Below are 14,209 nucleotides of genomic sequence, written 5' to 3'. Positions count from 1 at the left end.
CATTCAATATAGAATGCATGCATGTACATCTTCGGGGAAAAAAAATCCCTTCTCAGCCTACACATCCTCCCAGTGGTCGACAGATCTCTTTTAGAGTCAGGTATGTATTCTGGTTGTATGTATATACACACGTACGTGTTAGAAAATATCAGACTATCTACAGAGAAATTTATGGTTGCCTACTTGCAAAAAACCCTAAACCCCTGGCAAAGCACATGCAAGGAAATGGATTAAACACATTGCATTCCTAAAGCAAGAATGAACATATCCAATGCCTAGAATCTTCCTGTCTTTAATGTACACATTCTACTTTCTCAGTGAAAATTCTGTGGATTGGTCTTCAAGCACCAACTTAACAAAACATCAAGTAATTTATCAGAGATGTTACTCACTTATTGTCCTCCAGTGATCAAACCATGGCGACACCTGAGCCACTGCAAACCATTAACTCCTCAAGACTATGGTCTTGCTTCCACTTAGGCTGAAAATTTCTTGTCTGTTACTCACCAAACTAATAAAACCAGTATTCACTAAATGAAGTTTATCTCACAATGCTTAAGGCTATGAAAGAGAAAGGTTACAAAATTCTGGTGGCTGAACAATTATGACTATCAACCCTACCTCTAATTCCTCTGTGGAAGAGTCCTAGGCTTGATTTTGCCTTCCAAATGGCAGCTCCTTTTCTATATTTTCTTTCTTTCTTCTTATCACTTGTGGAAATTTAACAGGAAGTCTAAAGTCTACTCTAATAAAGTGCAACACATTCACAACCTGCCTTCCCTCCCATCTCCATGCTGGCATGTGGCAGAATGTACAGAAACCAAAATCAAAATGAACCTGCTTAACTGCTCAGGTGGCCTGCCTAAAGTTTGCGGAGTTGCATCAGCTGTTTGGCTGGTAAAGGAGGGGGTAGGTGGAATGTGCAGGTAATCCCTCAAAGCAAAGTAAAAAACCAGACCACCACTAACCCATGTGCATGAATGTACAACAAGGTGATCAACAGACATGCCATCTGGCTTCCAGATCCAAAACAGACAAGAGTAGAAATACTGTTAACAAGAAACAAAGTATTTCATTATTATGCACAAATGACCTGGAGGATAGCAGAGAAAGCAAAGATAAATAGTAGAGCAATTCACCTGAACATAAGTGGTAGCTCACATTCCACCCAATCAAACTGCCATGTACTAAAATCCAAGTAATGCACAGCATTCAAAACTTCTGTGAGATTAGTAAGTGCACTTAAGCAGGATTTGAACACTTCAGCACACACTGAAAGACTGTTTCCCTGTTCAAGTGCCAACCTGATCAGCTTTTGTTGACTTCTATTCCACATTTGACCTGTACTCCTTCCAAATATGTTGCTCCCTTCCCTGCAGCTTCCATATAAAAATTCTACCTCCACACATGGTACTTTTACAAGCCCACCACATTTCTCCTCTTTAAGGCTCAGGACTGAGGAAATTGACTCAATAACTACTATTACATTTTACTAACACATAGGTTATTTCCCATTGGAAGTTCATACTTGGACTACTCTTCAGAATTACTCTTCTGCACAGTGCACTTCTACAAGTCTCTGAGTCCAAACCAAGTATTCCTTGAGAAACAGTGTACTTCAGGGGCAAAGCCACCAGCTTTCCTGTGCTTGTGAGAACTTCTGCAAGGTAATGAACTGCAGATGAAACTGCTAATGAAGAAGATGGAAATGTTGCACAAATGTACTACAGAGCATCCAGAAGTGTCCAAAAAACAGCAATGAAGCTGGTGAAGGGTCTGGTACACAAGTCTTATGAGGAGCTGCTGAGGGAACTGGGGTTGTTCAGTCTGGAGAAAAGGAAACTCAGGGGGATCTTCTTGCTCTCTACAACTGCCTAAAAGGAGGTTATAGGCAGGTGGGGTAAGGACTCTTCTCGCAGATAACAAGAGATAGGACAACAGGAAATGATCTCAAGTTACACCAGGTGATGTTTAGATTGGATATTAGGAAAAATGTCTTCACTGAAAGGTGGCCAAGCATTGGAACGGGCTGCCCAGGGAGGTGGTGGAATCACCATCCCTGGAGGTTTTAAAAAAAACACATAGGTGTGGTGCTTAAGGACATGGTTTAGTGGCGGACTTGGCAGTCCTAGGTTAATGGTTGGACTTGATCTTAAAGGTCTTTTCCAAACTATATGATTCTATGATTCTGTGATCCACACGTACCTCAAAAGCACTGCTCTGATGCTCCCACCACTCATACCACCCACGAAAGGAACAATGGACCAAGATGGAATATGTACAGCAGATCCATTCATTTATACTCATCTCTTTGGCTTAACATGGCAGTGCTTCAATCCTAAGATACAGAGTATGTCTACACCCTAAAAGGATCAACAAATGCATTACACAAAGCTCTCACATGCAAAACAAAGTACAAAAGATTATGAAGAAAGTATCACTGTATGTTACTACCAGTGACCACACTAAGGAAAGTTTTTAAATGAAATGCTGGTGGATAAAAGCAGCAGTAATTAAACCAGACAACATTTGACTGGTAGTGATACAAGCAGAAAATTTCATTAGCTCCAGAAGAAGCTACAATAAATACAGAGTGTTTGCTGGACCTGTGGGACAACTTTAAAGTATTTCAAGAGTGAGTTATTATAATGTTGCCTTAAACCTTATGTTTTAGGAAATTTCATTTGTAACTGACTAGAAAAAAATTTAATTGATCAATAGTTCCTTAGTCAATCAACCTCAGTACTGAACAAAGCTTTCCAAAAACAAGAAGAAAAAGGAAACCCACTAAGAGAAACCACACACACAAAGTAAAAAACAACAGAAGTGACAAACCCACCTAAAAGTGTAAATTTAAAAAACATTCTTTCAGAAGCACTTAGTGTAACCAACCTGAAATACCAAATACAAAATAAAAAGATTCATCTTTGACTAGAAACTGCAACACTTTATATAGAAAAGAAGGGCTTTTTTTATTTTTATAGGAAGCTAATAGGGAGGAGGCTCAAATATAATGCATTACCACCACTCTCACTAAGTTGTTTACGCAAGACTCTCTAAATGCAGTGTTTACCAGCCACATCTGCTCTCCAGGGTTAAGAAGTCAGGCAGAATATGGTGACAATGTGGATGGAAGATTTCCATTAAGCATTTTATTTTCTGCATTACACTGTTTTTCCTTGTTTGATTTAAATATTATAAAACTCAGCTTAGCAAACAAACACGAGATCCTCACAGTCGTGTATGGTTAAATTGCCCAAAAGAAAGGACTTTCACAACATCCTTAGTTCTGTTCAGATCTTCCATTCAGGTAGTGCAACACCTTCTTTCATACATGACACAAAATTAAAGAGGAACTGCAAACTTCTATAACAAAGGCTATAATATTCCTATTATTCTACACAGATGTCTAGAATATTTGACTTCATAACCAAATGTGGTAACATGACCAGGAGCCTTTTGTTACCAGAAACCTTTGGATACCGAATCACAAGAAGCAACAAGTCCCTCTAGTCTGACTTACAACTTCAGGCAATGGCTGAATGAGGAATTCTTGAAAAATTGTGTAATTGGATACAGTTGATTATCAGAGTTCGATTTTTCTTTTAAAGCCAAGAGCTTCTTTAAAACTTACCACCTCAAAATTCACCCCATTTACTAATATTATCAAGCCCTGAGATACAAATGCCCTCATATTTCAATGAGCACAGAAGCCATCACACATTATATATAAGTACTTACTGCTTATAGTCAAGCTCTCATGCTGCAAATCAAGAATATGAGCATATATTTGCTCTGAGAGGGACAGAACTGAGTAATCAAGTCTAACCAACTGGCTTTATTACAGCATTCATAAAACTAGTCATTAGTTAATTAATAATCACTTTGTTGCTAAAAAAGAACCATTAAAACAGTATTGGAGGGCACTTTACAAGTAAAGAACACCCCATAAGCACTCTACAGAATGCTAAAGCAACAGTTTACAGTATTTGCAATACTACTACAAAATTATTTTTAAAATAGTTTTGCTTAAACAATGGAAGAGATATAACCTTCACCACAAAGCACATAAACAGGTAGGTGCTAACTACAATTGGTTTTAAGAACAGCAGTTCTTCAAATCCAAACTTTTCTTCAGCATTTAGGATGTAACAGTTTGCTACTTCTGTCTACCAGAGACTGACACCTGATTCATTTTAATGAACAAATCAAGGGTCTTTTCCTGTACAGAGATACTTGTGATTTCTAAGAGAATTATTTTCTGCAAGTCGGGTTGTAAAATACTACGTAGTTGTTCTGACTAAAGTTCCCTTTTTCCCATCTGAATCTTTTTTCTGAGCTAAGCAATACCAACCATCTCAGTCCTCCAAACTGCAATTTCTCTCACTGTTCAACATGTAACTTCACCCTACTGCCCACCTCAAAACAAATCACCCATTCTCCAACCTAAAACTGACGCAGCTTTTACAAAAATCTTGCTGTCTACTGTCAGCACACCTTCCACAGCAAGAAAGCTCATTGCAAGCACTATCACCTTCCCACCCTTTACTTCAGAAAACTATTCACATTCCCTTTAAATCTAGCACTTGACTTTACTCTGCTGGGATTTCCTGAAAATCTGCACAACAGTTCTCCCACTATGACCAATTCTGAACAGTTAATATGTGAAAACTGTAGTGAAAACAGTCCATTGCACAGAGGTTTGTAGATGCTGAATAGAAGTATGCAAATATCCCACTGCGCTGCGGTGCAAGGTGAAGTTTCATGATCACTCTGCACTGACCTAAGTGTGTCCTGCTTCTGAGCACGGTAAAAGCACCCACCCTCAGCTGTCAGACACATGTCCCTACCTGTCTCCCTGTGCCTGTTCTAGTGCTTGTGTAATACCGGGAGTGGGACTGGAAAACTGATCCACTGAAAACTAATTACCCATTTTGTGTGAGCCCATACTTTAGCTGCTATAAAGTGATCACCAAGTTGTTCCCTTCACCTTTTTACCAGTGAAGACAGAGAACTAGAAAGTCCTAAACCATCTGCATAGCCGCAGGATGCAGCCCTTGTTAGAGAGACTCTACAGAAGTATGAAGATTTTGCTGCAAGGAGGGTGGGCAGGTATAAAGGCAATAATCAAAGAATTGAAGAAACACTTTTATTACTTAGAATGTTTAAGACAGTGAGTGGGAGAGTCGGAGTGAATTTTGTATAGTCATATATAGAAAACAGGCCAAAAAAAACTTTAGAAAAAGACATTAAAGAAAACCTTCTTTCAAAAGAAACAGTATTGTAACAGATCAAACTGTGATCCATTTTGTAAGTGACATGTGCTCCTCTTTTTCCATCTCTCCACTTTGCAGGATACAACACTCATTCCACCCTTTACAAATAAATAAACCAGAAAAATATGAAAGGGCAAGACCCTGAGTGTGTCTCAAGGTGGCATTGAGAGAAATGCTGCCACCCAGTGCTCCACACCACCTACAGCCACACAACCATTCCATGGGAAGTGGCAAGCAGCAGGAAATAAGGTTGGACATTTGAACTGTAGCTTGCTACAACAGAACTAGCATAATTCAACCCTGCAACCCTCCAGCTACCAGCTGGAAAGCAATACAAATATCTACAGAACAGATAATTTCACCTATACAGAAAATCCTTTCTAGATCTCCAAACTGGAGATCAGCATCTTCAGGCTCACCAGAGATCACCTGTCTGTCCTGCCAGGCGGCAAATTGCATAATGCTTCTCTGATGTGCTTCATTGTAAAGTCAGGGGAAAAAACAAAGCAGGTGAAAATAGCAGGGAATGGGAAAAGGGGAAGCACCCACAAGGAGGAGGGTCTGCACATGGGACATCGCTCCCATAACAACCAAGAGTAATGGTCTTCTTGTAGCCTAGGCTTTCTGTTGTCTCAGAGCGCTCACCTTGCCTGAGCATGGCTGGACTGAGCCCAGTCATCAGGCAAGGCAGAAATGTCAACTGGCAAGAAAAAATGGCTTTCTAGTGTATCTATTTGCAATTTTTTTAGCTCTACTGATTTAGGACGGTTTTTCATTGTACTCCTGAACTAGTAAGAAATGAACAATCTCCTTCACATAAAATAAAATCCTCTTAAATAATGGTGTCTGCAAAACAAATGGCATGCTCTCTGCCTGGTAATACATGATGCAAGCATCAAAGCACAGCCATCCATCATTTCTCTCCAGTTGAGCTACAGAAAATTAAGTTTTAGCTCAAACTACTTACAAGCATCTCCTAAAGAAGTAAAGGATCCAGAAGTGCAAGACAGTGGGACACAAAGTGCTGTCAGCTTCATGTGGGAACTCAGGACACTAGACATCTCTCAAGTTCAGAACCTTGTGAGATTAAGCTCAGAATTTCTGTAAAAGCTATGTACCAGTTGTCTGGGTTGTCTTGTATTTATTTATTTATTTTAAACTTTTAGTAAATACACCTTCATATCCTGCCATGTTAACCACACGGAGTGGCAATGAACATAATGCAACTTGAGATTCAGCTCACCACTTGCCTGTACAAATGGAATCACAAATGTCAGGACCTAGATTTTTGTCTGTATAAAGCTTAAAGTTGTCTCTGTTTATTGTGACATCTTACACATGCATATTTACTGATTACAACTCTAGGAAGTTACAGCCACAGAGCAGTTTCATTTTGTTGACAGTGCCTGCCCACATGTGGTCAAAGCAATGCATAGTTCAGGCATACTGGTGGATCTTATTTTTAGTACAAATTTTAGCAATGCAGCCTATGCTAAGCCTGAAAAACTTCATCATATTTGATTCACAGAGATCTCAGTCTCTTGGTGGGCTGACATACAAACTTTTAAAAAATCCCTAGCTTTTTTTTTCACTGGTCTCCTGCAGAGTACCCTGGAGTGGTGTCTGGGCTATTGCATTTGAATGGAGAAATTGGTCAGTGGAGCCACAGTCTAAAAAGGGAAACTCATGAATGTTCCCTTGTTTCCCTCTCCTCATGCTTACTTTAGCAGAATACAACAAAACATGTTGTCTTTAAAATCTTCTTTGCCCTCTGTCCAATTTGACTGAAATTGATCTTTTGGTGATACATCGGTTACTTGCATAAATTCTGTTTCCAAAGGAATTAGTCTAAGAAGAGTGAGAAAGATTTAAAAAAAAAAACACAAAAAACTAAAGGGAACTTTTCAAATCAATAAACTCCAATGCATGTGCTGCTTCTCCTTGACAGAATGTGAAAGAAACAGGAACAAGATTAATGAATGACAGTTACATTTACTCTAGAACTACAGAGAATACTAAGTGTGGTGGTGAGTCCAACATAAGATCATCTGTACAGCAGCTCTCTTAAAGGCTTCAGAGACTGGATCGTGAGTAAGTATCCTTTACTGCCAGAAATGTTCCAGGAGATGCATGAAAACAGAAATGGAAAACCCCGATTCTTGTTATAAATGATAACCCCCTGCTAACTCTGAGTTTTCTCCCTCTGTTCATAAATTGAATATGTACATTGGAAAAAAAAACAGAAAAAGAAAACAAGAGTGAAGAAAAAGGCCAGATATTTTAAATTACTCCTCCTATTAATAGAACTTCCTGTTTTCCATTTTGGCCACACTTGTTTCTCCAACTATTCTGCTTATTCAGCTGCAGGTTGTTAAGATTGTATCTTACAGCTATTATGTCTCAGAGGAAATGCTTAGATAGGCACTTTAGGGTTTTTTTTCTCCTATTTAATATGGGAAGGTTTTGTGGTTTTCAAAAACAAGTAAACTACTTCCAGTCACAAAAGGACACATAAAACCTGAAAAAACAGTTGCTTCACAGAACAACTGAGATTGAACAGCTCCTTCATATGCCTTGAAGTACAGGAGAGCATTTCACGTGTATGTTTACACAACATGCTCATAGGGTCACTTTATTTTGAAGTACACTGAGGCATCTATGCCCGTACACACCTTACACCATCGCCAGTTAAAATACACGGCAAGCAATGCACTGACAGAAACACTTTTGTTATGTGCAGTGTCCAGTTAATCAAGGTGTCCCTTTAAGATGCAAGAAAAAAGTATCAGTGACATTAAGATGGTTACTTTTTACTACACTTATTATAATGTACTGTTGCCTCCTGTTCCCTCATACTTTTTCTTATATCTTTTAAAGTGGCCTTAGAAATCAGTCAGAAGGTAGAGCCTGCAGAGCTCAAGCTGTGAAATTCAAACTTCAGTAGCCAGAGATCATTGTCTAGAGAACAAGCTTCTCTCAGGCATTCTTGGCCTATATGCTGCACTATCTGGTTCATAAAGTGAGATGCATAAAATGATGCACCTGCATGCTCATGTGCAGTGATTTTTTTCTAAGCTGTGGTTCTTCAGCTCTACAGTGATTCAGGGAATAAATACGACAACAGTGGCTAAAGTATGGCTCAAGTAGTAAATGTCACAGACTGGAGGAGCAGCATACATGAGGTCAAATTCAGTCTGGTATGAAGTACATACTACAAAACTCAACTGAAGTCATAAAAGAAATTTAATTCCTTCTGCTAGGCCTGGATTTTTCTAGTCCATAGTTCTACACTTCAGCATGGAAATATGAAACAGAAGCACCACCTCTCCTTTAGAGCCATGCTCGATGATACATTTTTTCCCCAGAAGTCCTTAAAACAGTATACATTAAAATAATTTATTCACTCATTATTTAAATTGACACAACCAGAACTATGTTACAGATGAAGCTGAAAAATAAAAAATCAATAGCTGATGAGCTTGACATGACCAAAAAGTAGGTGGGAAACTGCAAAGATGGTACAAACATATTATCAGGCAAACATGCCCACTTGGTAGACAAAATGATCCATGCTTCAGATTGCATCCACTAACAACATTTATGGGAGCAAATAAAACACAGACTTTACCATCATATCGGCTGGGAGAATCACATGCTTTCTGAGGGGTGGCCACTCGCAGAAATATCTGTTGCCTCCATGAATGCCGTCGAGTCCTTACAGGGCTGTCCACACCAATGGCCTGCGGGCTGTGTTTGGATTCGTAGTCACTAAAATTGTGTAACACAGAATGGCTTGTGAGTAAGCTAGTAACAGTGACACAGTCTTCAGTGAACACAACAACGCGAACCATCAACTAAGCAGTGCAGTGTGCTGTGCATATGCTGGGCCAAGCTCACAGCGTTAGGTAAGTGAAGCTTGCTTTGTGGCAGCAGGCTTTTACAAGGCTTTTACAAGGCTTTTACAAGGCTCATCACTCACAAGGAACATCACTTATGTTCACCAAAAGGGGCTGGCAGCTCTGTGTAATCTGCTTTCTCTAGTTTTAACTGATTTCTTTGCAGCAGTGTATTAAACACGTTAAAGACATGTACACCATAATGTATCTTTACCATTCTGCTGCTTAAATGCCATCCATAAAACCTAGCACTTATTCATAGGAGACACAAAGAACTGCTGATGCCTTTTGTCAGCACACATCAAGGAGCTTTATAAACACCAATTTAACTTCCAGCCTTCTGTGAACTAGATATGTAACATATGCCTTTAAAACATAGACCTGGAACAAAACTTTTAACCTTTCTGTTAGCAAGCCACCATCTGAAATAAGCAACAAACTTGGGAACAGTATCCAGGAAACTTGGATGACCCTTTCAAGTAATCCACAAACTACATAGAGAGGTTTTTATTCAGAATATTAAATGAAATAGTGAACAGCAATGCTGTTTTCCTACTAAAAATCCCACTAACAACTTTCACCTGTTACATCTTTAAACTATTCATTGCTTTATTCCAGCCATTGGCTAAATGGTTGCATGAGTCTTTGTTGAAACTGAAAGGGATAAATGTATTTCAAATAGCTCTGGCAGCAACCAAGAGGAGCGTTTTACGGGCCATCCTCTCCTTTCAATTTGAGGACACTGACATTGCTTAGGATGAGCCATGTATATTCTTTTAACTGAAAACTACTAATACAGTCCTTTGGCAGGAGTAATCACAGAAGTACAGAGACGGAAATTGTATGACCATTACAGCATCAAAATGGCCAAGTTCTGCAATCATGGCAGAGGAGGAGCCTGGGATAGCTCCATTCTTTTGACAGCAATCACATGCAGAATACATGCAAGTGAACTTGCACAGATCAGGTTTTGCAAGTGTGAGAAGCATTTGAAATATTTCAGACAAAGAAACCTTTGAAAATACAGTTTTACCTCCAGGCTTTAAGAGAGAACCCTACCTTGTTGTGCTCCTAAAGTCAGAGGTGTTATTTTCATCTACAGGAGCCAGAAATTTTAAGAAATTTGGCACAGAAGAGGAAGAATGAAGCTTTTTCCTTAAGGCAGTACGGTAGGAGATGCTGAGAGTGCAGTTGGGAAAAGCACAGTTTAGAACAAAGAAGTATAAATCCACTGAATAAAAACAATACATACTGCTAAGTTTCAAACAAAAAGCAGCTAAATCCTGAAGGCCTGAATATCAAGGAAACCAAAGTCAAAACTGAAACTCCTAACAAAGTGCTACTTTGAAATACATATTTTGTTGGGCAAACTAAAATGTTCCAATGTAAATAAATGTATTTCCAGTGAACTTATTATTCTTTGCTATTTAATGCATGTTTCAAGTAAGTTCCTTTAATCTAGTAAGAACTGACGCCAACTTTATCATTGTACATTTACTTAAATATCAGTTTCAGTGACTGACTAAATTTGGGGGAAAAGGTTAGGAAAAGCTGACATTGATAATCATTGTGTTGGCAAATGAAAACTAAGACTTTGGCATAAAACATTTTGTAAAGCATTGACAGGGTTTTATTCAGACAAGTTTGGAACTTTTAAGTTAAAAGCTGAGCCTTCCAACTGATCATTAGGATTGCCGCTCTATTTATGCAACAGACAGGAGCACTAATGAAATTTCATCAACAGTTTTCTGGCCAACATAATTCTGCTCTTTCTTTTAAAATAACAAGCCCCCACATACTCAGAAGAAGGTTAATAGAAGGAAGTGAGAACAACTCAGATAACGGAAAGTTTCTCCATGGAATGAAAACATAGAAAATTACTTGGCTGATGATACTGGAAGACCTTTTATCAGAACAAGTACAGAAAAACACCTGACTAGGTGAATTTTCTCCTGAAAAACTAAGCTTGAGAAAGAACTGCTTCTGATAAACCATAATGATATACCTGGATGTCATTTAGCACTGTCTCCTGAAGTTGTAAATGGGATGGGGGTGTGTGTGTGTGTGTGTACTCTGAGACAATCACTAGTATGAAGTGAAGCTGTTCTTTAGTAGCTAGTACCGAGCACGAAGAAGATAAGGCTGCAGCGTGTCCTGCAAACAGGTTTCACTTACAATTGCATTGTAAATCCATCACATATACACAGTAATTTCACTTACAGAACACAATCAAATTGGGCAGTTTGACTATTGATTTAAACTTATTAACCCATTTGATATCCCTATCAATTTTTGTTTTCAGTCTTGTTGCTTAGAGGTGCAGTATGGTATACCCTTAAACAACAGGGAAAGGGAAGGAGATGTTGCTACAGTGCATGCAGTATCATTACCAAATCTATTGGAATAATGTGCTGTTGAGAATGTGCTTCAGGATTCAAGTAAGTCTTATTAAAATGATGAGTAAAGAGGACGTTGTAGACTCACATTTCCTCCTCTGAGCTATACTGCACTTCTGAGGTGAAGCTAAATTAAGAGATGCTAGTTAGTACTCGGCAAATGCAACTGAAGGAACTGGTGAAACAAAGTTCTCAGCCAAGTATTTTCTCAGTATCAGAGGGAAACAGGAAACCTTACCCAGGAGAACAAAGCCAAACAATAAACAGCAAGAGCAATAAAAATTGCTTGCCAATGGCCACTGACTGTTGACAGTGCTTCCAAGGACATTTGGTCTCATTAGCCTTTTGAGCTAAAATAAGCAGTTATAGCTCAAGAGGTTAAGAAGGTGTTTCATGGTTAAGATTTCTAGGGAGCTACTTGTTTCAGGTTCTCAGGGAAATGATGGGTTAATGTCCTTTTCTCAACGTTCTCTATAGGTATTTTGTTCTGAGAAAGGAGCTACAGAAAAGTATCATTTGATATTGTTCAAAATAACCAAGACAAATACATGGGCTGTTGAGTTGGGTGTTGTTTGTTCTTGGGTTTTGGTTTTGGGGGTGGGGTGGTGGGGTTATATTTTGTTTGTTTGTGGTTTTTTTTGTATCAGCTCTCCACAGTTCTGCTATTTCTTGTCCCATTTAGTTCACTTAGTCAATTTGCCTTTTTTCATTAGACACAAAAAATTAATGTTTCTGTGTTACCATGACCAAAGCAGAACAGAACAGAATTATTCAGGAGGGACAGAATGAGCTGGATCACAGGTTCTTGGCAACTTATCCCTCACACAATTTAAGAAGTGCTGCTGTCTGCTGCATAACGACAAGTTGCTTTGGATAACTGGCTCTAGAGAAAGTCATGTGTCTATGTCTGAAAGAATTTTATTTATTAAAACAAAAAACTACATAAGTAGCAGCTCTACATTCAGTGGTGGAGTTAAAAAGTTCCCTCTCCCACAAAAATCTACCACCTTTGGTCTATATTAATTTATTTTAATTATTTACAATATGGAGCTTGACATTTATGACATAGCAAAACAAACCTACCCCAAACTACGTACAGGTGCTAGCTCACCTCTTTTGTGCAAAATGCCCACTTTGTTCTCCACTTGAATTATGCCTTAGATATTTTAAAAAGTTGGGTGAAGAGGCCGAGGGATTAAGACGAGCTAGAGCAGGAGAACGCGCAAGTTGACCTGAAGAACTTTTAGATTCGTCGACAGATTCATTCAAACTGTATAGTAGGATTCCAGCCAGAGCGATGGAGTTGAGGTAGCACAAAGAACAAAACACAGTAAGAGAGGAAAGGGCAGGGGAAGTGAAATCCCTTCTCTAATCTTTGAGAGGGACCTGACATATACAAATGAGCCATTTCCTATGTTTGTCACAGTTAATGCAGTAATTGTAAGAGGCTGAACATCTTAACCCAATCAGCAAAGTCCCAGATACACACTCACAGGCTTCAGCAAGGCATTTCAGGGTATGACTAAATTTAAACTCTCAAAAACCTGTCACTGACACACCCGTTTCTTCTCCCTCATACGTGCCTCTCCTTGGTGTCTATGATAAAGTCAGGCATATGATCAAGAGTTCTAATGGATGAGAAGTGAAACGCTACATGAAGAACTGAATTTATTTACACTACGAAACAATTTATGAATTGAGGTAAGCTGTTCAAAAACACTCATAAAATGTACAAGACTTGTTAGAAGTCTGTAATTCTATTGAGTTTTGAGAACTTTAAGTATACTTGGCCTCCCTTTTTTCCATTTCCCCTGGTTCCGTACATTTGCTATGAAAGGCAAGCAACGATGATTTATTTTTTTTAAAGTTATGTGAGGGAGCAGGTACACTCAGGTCTTACTAAAAATTGTATGATCAAACTCAAATACAAATAACCAAGGAAAATGAAAAATACACTTAATTTTAGCTGCATTCCTACAGTAAGATAACTGATTGAACAAGCAGCTACAGGCATCAGGGCAACTCTCACGAAGATAACAGACCAACACAAGTCCTACACTGCACTACAAAATCTTTCCAGCATTTTAGAATTAAAAAGGTTCAAAGAAGGGACAAAAAGGCAACTCAGGTTATGTTTCCTTTCAAATACTGTAATTCTTTCTTTCGCTGTCATTACCTGTTTCAGGCATGTTTTTTTACTACCTTGCCTCCTGCAGGGAAAAATGAGCTGGAACACAGAGACTATCTACTAACTTGTGTAAATGAGCAGTTTTGGCACTAAAACAGAAGCCTACAGACAGAAATGTTTCCATAGTAATTGGAAAAAGCCAGGTAGAGGGAGGGAAGAAAACTACCGCAAAGTTAAGAGGACTTTAGAGATGTAGAGGCAGGTTTTTGAAGGAGTACAGCTTGACAAATATTAACATGAAGGCAAGCAGTAGCTTGTTTTTGCAAGTAAAATCTACACGGGTTCATTTAAAAACTAGCAAGGAGCCTCAACTCTATCAACAATTAGGCAATTCATGTCAGTTTTGTGCGTTATTTTAAAGTCACACATGAATTCACCAACTAGCAAGGCTTTCAGCATCACAAATGCTACTAGATTTTTCTCTATAAATAGACAACAAGTAGTAGTATTTAT

The 14,209-nt window shown here is 38.7% G+C and overlaps 1 protein-coding gene across 10 annotated transcripts in view; it reads right to left on the bottom strand.

Annotated features, from left to right (window-relative positions):
* TBC1D1 (TBC1 domain family member 1) overlaps positions 1–14,209 on the bottom strand; it is a 115,471-nt gene that overhangs the window by 29,405 nt on the left and 71,857 nt on the right. For 7 of the 10 annotated variants that reach the window (XM_056351666.1, XM_056351658.1, XM_056351701.1 and 4 more), the window contains 3 exons: positions 12,680–12,838; positions 10,232–10,351; positions 8,905–9,044 (listed from right to left, as the gene is read on the bottom strand). In XM_056351666.1, the coding sequence (XP_056207641.1) occupies positions 8,905–9,044; positions 10,232–10,351; positions 12,680–12,838 (419 nt within the window). The remainder of the gene's footprint in view (positions 1–8,904; positions 9,045–10,231; positions 10,352–12,679; positions 12,839–14,209) is intronic. The other 3 variants (XM_056351720.1, XM_056351730.1, XM_056351711.1) reach the window with 2 other exon arrangements.

This window comes from Falco biarmicus, chromosome 1 (genome assembly GCF_023638135.1).
Source record: "Falco biarmicus isolate bFalBia1 chromosome 1, bFalBia1.pri, whole genome shotgun sequence".
Classification (NCBI taxonomy): Eukaryota; Metazoa; Chordata; class Aves; order Falconiformes; family Falconidae; genus Falco; species Falco biarmicus.
The sequence above is the reverse complement of the archived record's forward strand: the minus strand, read 5'-3'. Positions and strand labels throughout refer to the sequence as shown.